At 34.7% G+C, this 8,962-nt stretch overlaps 1 protein-coding gene across 1 annotated transcript; it reads left to right on the plus strand.

Moving 5' to 3' along the window:
- The first annotated feature begins 2,025 nt into the window (after positions 1-2,025).
- LOC123318403 (probable cyclin-dependent serine/threonine-protein kinase DDB_G0292550) lies at positions 2,026-7,123 on the plus strand. Its single transcript, XM_044905015.1, has 3 exons — positions 2,026-5,041; positions 5,192-5,515; positions 5,636-7,123. The coding sequence occupies exons 1-3, from the start codon at positions 2,026-2,028 to the stop codon at positions 7,021-7,023; spliced, it is 4,728 nt and encodes a 1,575-aa protein (XP_044760950.1). The 3' UTR covers positions 7,024-7,123.
- Positions 7,124-8,962: the final 1,839 nt, after the last annotated feature.

Below are 8,962 nucleotides of genomic sequence, written 5' to 3' on the forward strand. Positions count from 1 at the left end.
TGAAACGGATTTTCCACAACAAAACCTTCAAAAAGACAGCGACTATTGTCATTGTAATTAATTTATAGTTAAAAAATAACTCCGCTCAACAAAAATCCTGATTGTTTTTTTTTTAATTTTACTATAAGTGATGGGAAAGAAATACTTACTTTTAAACCTTTTCCTTGTCTCATAGAGTTGGAAAAATATCGATTTCTTGATTTTTCAGTACAGAAATCGTTAACAGAAGTTTAGGAGCATCGATATTGATGAAAAATCGAAAATGGATGAGTATGCTGATATTGATCAATTTAAGATGAAGTAATTTTTTTATAATCATGACAACATCTGCACTTTTTACTTTTGAAATTCGTTGTTTTAGCTTGTTAAGGGTTTCGTTGAAATTAATGAAAAATAGACAATACTTTTGAATATTTATTGATAAAAAAAAGCAACTCAAGTTTTCAACATCGAAGTATGGAATGGGGTTAAAAACAAATCATATCAAAACTTTGTTTGATTTTCATGATTTCGAATTATAGATAAAAAAAGTAAAAAAGTACCCAGGTTCTCTTCTATAAGGGTATATGGAAAAAATATTATGTTATTAACAGGATTTTGTTCTAAATCAACCAATATTTCAACTCAAAAAGAAGCTCCTGTCCATCACTTCTTCAGTTTTATATTTTCTCAATCAAAATTCATTTTTCTAGAATCTGAACCCTTCCAAGGAATTTTCCATTTAAAACATATTATAATAAAAAATTCCACAATTTTATGGTCCGATATTTCGACTGATGCAATAATCACACTAAAATTTGACGTATTTTTGGAATATTTAGGTGAAAATTTAAAAATCAGACAACAGAAGCCAACTTCAAAAATTAAACTACTCGAAACAAGATACAAGATAAGTAAGGAATGATTCCTTCCTCCATATTTATATACCACAAGAAAATTCACCAGAGTGAAATTTTGGTTGTGGAATAATCAAATTAGGCATACATTCATGACAATGGTCTTATCATTAAAATTTTAGCTGCCGATATAGATTTTTACTTTAGGGAAACGAGACGGGGCTATCAAGGAAGTGGATAAACTTCTGTACTATTTTTTCCGACTTTAATTCAAGTTTCGATAAGATCAGTCAGGTGGCGATTTTGGTACCGCAAAGTTTATGAGAAGTAAAAAACCGCAAAAAATCGATATCACAAGTGAGACAATATATAGGTGAATGAAGTTTCGGATGAGAAAATGAAAATATGGTAAGTTTGAGATTTTCAAAAACGAATCTATAGCAGAAAAGCATTTTAAAATTGTCACGCTTTCCATGACTGCAATTTTTCTCATCCAAGGCTGAGAAATTTAACATGAATTTGAAAAAATGAACCAAGGATTCATTTACACAGCAACAAACTCTCAATACTTCAAATAAAGAAAGTTATCATCTCACATGAATTTTAATTGGTGTAATTCCTGATAAGATTTGAGGACCTCCCAGAATATCCATGTTTTTTATTTTTAATACGTATGATACTATACAGCATTCGTTTTCTCTGGAAAATGCTGCAAAATTAACTTGAAGATTCATTACTTTCGATATCACAACACAAAAGTATTCTAGCCCTGCCATTGGAATTAAACCTTGGAATATAAAAAAAAAAAACTTGGAACTATGATGCATTAATCTACAAAATTATTAAACATTTTCATTGAAAAAAATATAAGTAGAAAAATCATGGATAAATTGATGCTTTGGTCAAAAATTAAAATAATAAATGTCAAGTAGAATCTTCAAGTCTGTCCAATCAGATTCAATACTTGATTGGGAACAGTAAAATTATCTTAAAGAATGATTAACCAATATTTCATAGTTTATATTTCATTTCAGAACGAATACTGAGTGAAATAAATATCGCCCTTCACAAAATCATGGAAACAAAGATACTGAAAGTGTTAGATGATTCAGATCATCTTAGTAATGATGCATTTCTTAGAAATACATACCTCAGGTCAACTAATAGACCTTTAAAATTTATTGAGAAAATGGCATGCTCAAATCAAACTAAATTAGGAAGAATCATGAAGATAATTCTCACATTGCTAATCATCTCGATGCAATTTCAAATAGCAATAAGTAAACCAACAAGCAGTCTTTCGGAAATAAATTTCGAGGATCCTCAAAAAACACATAAAAATACAGAAGTTTTGAAAGAGGACAGCTTCAATTTACTGAAGAATGAGCCAAAAAACCAAAATATTAATGAAAATGATATATTAATAACGAATAATTCAAAAAGCAAAAGTACTTACTCTAATGAGAGACACAAAAGATCGAGCAATAATCCATTCTCTATGTCGCCCATCAAAATAAATAAGGAAGATAAGCCAAAGAAGGATGGAAACCTATTGAACAATATCAAAAACGACATTTCATCAATTTTCACCTCTACCAAAGAGAAGAAAACCAACAAGACAGGGGAAATGAAAATTTCGCATAAAAACGATACATCAACCAACAATGTTGTTGCAGCTCAACTGAACAGCACAATAAAAGAAAACACCCAATCTACAACCAAATCAGCCAATTCCACATCTGAAAACAACCTTAATATATCGATGAACATTAAACACGAAGAATATTTCAATAAATCCTCCGCCTCTTCTAATAACAATACATCACCTAACAATTTAAACCTGAATTTGAATGATACAAAAACAAATTTGAATTCCCAATTAAACGTTTCGTCTCAGAACTGGACGCAACCTACTTTGAAAAGTGGAAACACGAAACTTGTATCAGAAATAAGTAATAATAAAACAACAAATCCTCAGCCAAATGAATATGCGCCCAACAAAAACCAGAATGAAACTTTCGAAAAGGATAAGTCATTGGTAAATAAAACACACTTGGAACTGCCAATGACCAATAAGAGTCAACAACATGTTGACATAATTCAGTCAAAGAACAAAACCAACAATAACAATCAAACAAACTTTTCTACTGAACATAATGGCAAATCAATTCCACATTTAAAACTGAATGAATCGAATGTTGAAGGATTTATAAATAATGGAAATCATTCGGAGAAATCAATCACAAATTCTCATAATCGAAACCAAACTTTCAAATTGAATAATACATCTTCTGAAGTCAACAGGTCCCTTACCTTGAAAAATTTTGGCGAATTTCAAAGGAACAATAACAATTCTTTCAAAGGAAATGGTAGTTCGAACGGCATTTCTGATATTGCTCATAATCTTCTGAAAAATGCTCTTGAAGAAAACAAAACTATATCACAACAAAATAAACTCGACGATGGTGAGAAAGAATCAATAAAAACGAAAAATTATACTGGTGCACCTATGCAAAACACATCGTTCAATGCACCTAGCGCAGGACATCTTGAAACATTAGATCTAAATTCCTCCTCTCATTCACCAACCAATATTGGTCTTCGCAATAATTTCAATACCTCTGAAGAGACACCATTATCCACGAAGTCTGACATCGGTTCAGTTGGAAAGAATCAGTCAAATACAAGCCTCTTCCAAAAATCTTCCACTTCGGGCAATCAAACTCGTGACACTCAAATTCCACCTGTGAAATATCCACAAAATTCGACTGCTAATTCCCATGATACTCCAACTTCCGAAGGAAAACTAAGTTCTACTCCTTCTGCAAGTGCCATCTCCTCAAAACCCAACCACTCAAACGGACTGCTTCCTACAGGAACTGTATCTTCGTTAACAAAGAATTCTACTTCCACTTCAAATGGGGATGCAAAATTGGCATTGAACCCTCAGCTTAATATTTCTAGTCCACTTGTCCTGGCAAACCCACAAATAGATCACATTAATCATCCGATAACTCCTTCTGAAGTAGCTGGTAAAGTTCCATCCACAACTGGAGAATTCACCGGAAGCAACAGAACCCTATCCCTCACAAATTCTTCGCCCACAAAAGCTTCTGTTGGAATCAACAACGATATTTCATCGGTCCTATCACTGAACAATAAACCTAAAGGTATCCCATCTTCTCCAGTTCACACAAACCACCAAATTAATACTACCAACCCTCTTATTAAGCCTCATGATAAGGCTGATGGTGAAGTATTACCCCCAAGAGCTGAAGTTTCCTTAAAAAGTGTTCAGGATGAATCTACACCAGTCAACCGAGCCAATTCCACATCGAAGAAAAAATTGATCCCACAACCAAGTTCCTCCCCAGCGACTTCAAAAAACATGTCTAAAGTTGAACTGGTCGAGGGCTCTACTCTTACAGCCGCACCATCTCATGATTTGAATGACAAAACTATCAATTTTCCTTCGAACAACTCCCACACGAACCCCCAAATCAATACTACCAACCCTCTTATTACACCTCATGATAAGGCTGATGGTGAAGTATTACCTCCAACAGCTGCAGGTTCCTCAAATAGTGTTCAGAGTGAATCTACACCAGTCAACCGAGCCAACTCCACATCGAAGAAAAAATTGATCCCACAACCAAGTTCCTCCCCAGTGACTTCAAAAAACATGTCTAAGGTGGAACTGGTCGAGGGCTCTACTCTTACAGCCGCACCATCTCATGATTTGAATGACAAAACTATCAATTTTCCTTCGAAGAACTTCCCTGTAAGCTCTGCCTCTAATGACACTTCTACCATAACAACCCCATCGGGGTCAATGACGGAAAAATACCCCAATGGAGTAGTCAACTCCACGGTCAAATCAAATAGTTTGGAAAGCCTGAGAAATTCAAGCAACCCCCAAGGTACAACCGTGAATAAAAAAGAAGGAACTGTAGATGTATCAACTCAAGGGAACAAGAATAACTTACCTAACCACAAGAGCAACGAGTCTTTTACTACTACCTCTAACAACACTGCCTCCAGAAACAACCAATCTACTTCAGGTATGGGAAATCTTAACAACACCCAACGTCCAATAGCCAACAAAGTTATCGCTCAAAATACAACACACAAATCCGAAAAAGGAAACAAAAATGATGTTAATGGTATTCCTGCCAATATAACTGGTACGGAGAGTTTATCTGAAGGTGAGTAGATGCCACTTAGTACTGTAGGGTGTGACTGAAAGAACCATCCTTCAATTATCATCACACGCTTTTGAACTGCACAGACTGAATGAAAGTGCTAAGATTTTATTCCAATAACTAATGATCCTTTTAAATCTGTTCTGTTTACAGGATACACTGGTACACAAAACGCTCCAACACCGTCCAATATTCTGTTCCTAAACCAGACGAACAGCCTTCCGAAGGCAGAGAACCAACTTGGGAACGGTTTCGACCCATTCAAAGGATTGCTGGGTAAAAATGATGGATCAGAGGCTGGCAAAGGCTCGTCCAATAAGGAGGGAGATCTTTCCAACATCCCTTACACCAACGATGTCTCTGAGGAAGATGATGAAATTCCATATACGAATAAAGTGAATTCTGAAGACAAAATTAAAGGCTCTGATGATGATATTGTTGTTATGACAGAGTCAACCGTTAGCAGTTCTGGGACAGGTAAATATTCAATTTGTTTTTGCTTGATCAGCAACTGGATCTGTCCACATGAACTCCTTATAGCTTATTCATTTCACTTAATTGTTATAATTCTAACGAGAAACCCTAACGATGTTACAGACTCCACCAACAAGGTTGAAACTACAGAAAAACCTCGCGAAGTATTTCCAGTTGATGGAACAAGTAGAAAATCTTCCAAAACAACAGCATCGCCGCTACCAAAAGATGGAAAATCGACGCCAACATCTGCCATCATTGATGAGACCCCTTTTCTCATCAATCCCAAAAAAACAACAACAAACCCGAAGGTATTCGACGAAAAACCGTTCTTGATAAACCCCGAAAAGAATAAGGCAAAACCAGAAGTGATAGATGAGCATCCTTTTTTGATAAATCCCAAAGATCGCAAGCCTATTAAACCTACTACGACCGCTACAACACCCCTAAATAACCAAATAAGTGAAACAACACCTGATCTACAGAGCAAAACTGTGCGAACCACCTCCACAGAAAACATCGAGAGCACCACGCCAACTCCAATTGCACCCACTGCAAATTCCACAGACGCAGACGACAAAAAAGATTGTGAAAATGGAAACACTTTGGGTGGTATTTTAGGTTCTGCCCTACATTATGGAGCCCTCGGAGGAGCGGCTGGTGCTGTTGGCGCTATGTTACCACAAATCCTGAACATGATCAAGGACCTATTCAAAAAAGACGGGGGAGATGATGGAAATAAAAAAGACGATGACAACAAAACGGGTGGTGAAGGAAATCAAAGTGAAAAACAAGACACTGCAGAAGCCCAACCAGAAAAAACAGAGGATATGTTAGAAAAAGAACTATCTGACGCCGAAGATAAAGTTATGGATGAAATAGACGATAAAATAGACAACATAGAGGGATCCGTCGTGGATACAATTAAAGGAAAGTTGACTGAAGTAGAAGACGGCGTTTTCGAAGACTTGAAACAACAAATATTGAACGGCGAAGGTACCATGCTACAAAACGTACAAGCGGTTGTTGGGGGTGAAAACAATGTCTTCAAAAATGTCAAGGGCAGATTGATAGACGTCAAAGATAGCCTTGTTGCCGATGTCAAGACCTCATTTAAATCAGCAATAGAAAATGACGAAGATCTGAGTAAGTTAACGAAACTAATACATAAGGATTCGGTAAAGATGACCAAAGTCGGAGAAAATTGCGTGACCGATAACTACAGGACAAACGTACAAATGTTATTTATAAACGAAAAAGCTAGAACACGGCGAACGTCTTGGCCGCCTACAAGAAATGATTACTTAGGAAAAGTTGGCTCAGTGGAAAGCGTAGATAAAAAACTAGGAAAGGCAGAACAAGAAACTGATTCACCTGTGACTAAGGATAGTAGCGGTGCATCAATAGAAGTAAATAAATTGGTAGTTGGCAACACTAGCAGAGATGTGCCCGAAGTTGTGACGAAAACGGCAAATGTTTTTGGTGCGTTCAAAAAATTCATGAAGAACTAATTGAATTTAACACAAACTTCTGAAATAAGATTGTTATTTTATGTGGAGAATAATTGTATTTTAGGTCAAAATAAAATCTAAAAAAAAACAATAGAAAAAACTCTAGAAATTTCAAGTTACTCAAAAACCACAGAAAAATATCTACATTAAGAAAATTTCACCGCAATCTTAGAAAAATATGTGAAGTGAAGATAGTTCGTCCTGCGATTCACACATGGACGAAGCAAAGATTATAGAGTCTTCTCTATAATCTTTGGGACGAAGGTTCCCACCCCTTTGTAAATACAAACAAGGCAAACATATATCTCTTCTTTGTCCCACTCATAAAAATTTGCATGTGGAATTTGTAGAAATCCAGATACAGCGGATATATTATTTTCAATGAGTCTTTTTAGGTCTATGAACAGAACATCAATAAAAGGGCTTTTCTTCAAATTATAGTATATGTGTTTTGTGCTTCTATTCCCTTGTAGAAAATATTCGTTCTGAACAGAACCTGCACTAATAAATGTTTGTAATTTGTTCGAACATCTTCCGTCAATTCCGTTCATTCTCATCGGCAGAGTTGATTTTTGAAGTAGTAATAGTGATGTGCTCAATATTTCTTGATTCTCAACAGTCAGTAGGTACTATCATTTTCTTATCTATGATTCGGGATCATATCGAAAACGATTAATGACTAATGATTATGCGATCTTCTAGAGAAGCAATTATGCTTTTTTTATTATTAGTAGATTGACCACTGAAAATACGTTCAAGTAAAGCAAATAAGATCTGAATGAAACAGAACAAAATGTCATTTATTAGCATCCTCTGTTACTAGGTTAGTGCAATACAAACAAAACATCAACAATCGATGAAATCCAATGAAAATGACTTTGAGACAAGTCTATACAAGAGTATATTCAACGAAAACCTGTTGGCATACCATCATATTTGTGTGCATACTGCAATTGTGTTTATCATTCTGTTATTTGCTGAGTTTCGTTCTAGCATTATTACACATCATGGTAATATCTTGTTTGATCTGCATGTTCAGAGTGTTCATAGTGATGGAACAATACCGGAAGGTTGCTGTTTTATGTATTTTTTAAGCATCTTTACTCAATATGGGAATCTTATACCCACTGTAGTTGAATGATGTATGAATGTACATATATAATTCTGATAGAAATAATGACAATAATTAAGAATAAATACTTTAGATCTCCTGTTATTATCAATTGAAGTTTGTAACTTACCCTTGTGTATATTTGTTTCTCGAAAAATCAATAATCACTTGACATATGATTTAAAAATTTAAATGTCCATTGTTAATAACAACTTTAAAGAAAACGTCGAAATTTATTAACTACTCGTCAATCAGTGGAACATAACTATTCAAAATATGCTTTCTCAGTTAGTTGTAACTAAAAATCATAAGAATACTACTTACGTTTCGCTGCACTGCTTCCAAAAGCTGGTTGACTACTTCCAAAATTAAAAGCCATTGTTTATTATTGAATTCACAATAATTAAAGGAACACAACACTGAATTAATAGAGAACTGATAATTTGTAAATTTTATTCAATTTCCATACAAATCTAAATTACATTGTTCGTCAAAGCACAAATTTTGTAATTTTTCTATTTACTTTTATTCTTAAATTGAGGTTAGGAAGGAAAATGAACTACTGGGAGAATCGAGATATTGAATCAATAGAGCTATCGGAAATTTTGTCTAAATTTTGATTATTGCAGTACAAGGAGGTTCATTATTAAAACTCTTCATCGCCGATCAATCCATACTGCATCGTATTGTATTCATTGTACTATATTCAATAAGAAATTCAAAATCTGAAAATGAAAACATGGTGTAGTTAATTCTGTCCTCCAGGATCTGACAGTGAGGTAGGTCTATGATCTGAGCTCATTTTAAGTTAACCTACAAACTCAAAAT

This window comes from Coccinella septempunctata, chromosome 8, assembly GCF_907165205.1.
Source record: "Coccinella septempunctata chromosome 8, icCocSept1.1, whole genome shotgun sequence".
Classification (NCBI taxonomy): Eukaryota; Metazoa; Arthropoda; class Insecta; order Coleoptera; family Coccinellidae; genus Coccinella; species Coccinella septempunctata.

Excerpts from the sequence above, each read along its gene's own strand:
- LOC123318403 (XM_044905015.1), top strand. The coding sequence starts at position 2,026 with ATGGCATGCTCAAATCAAACTAAATTAGGAAGAATCATGAAGATAATT. Across the intron at positions 5,042-5,191 it reads TACGGAGAGTTTATCTGAAG|GATACACTGGTACACAAAAC; the intron begins GTGAGTAGATGC and ends TTCTGTTTACAG. Across the intron at positions 5,516-5,635 it reads CGTTAGCAGTTCTGGGACAG|ACTCCACCAACAAGGTTGAA; the intron begins GTAAATATTCAA and ends ACGATGTTACAG.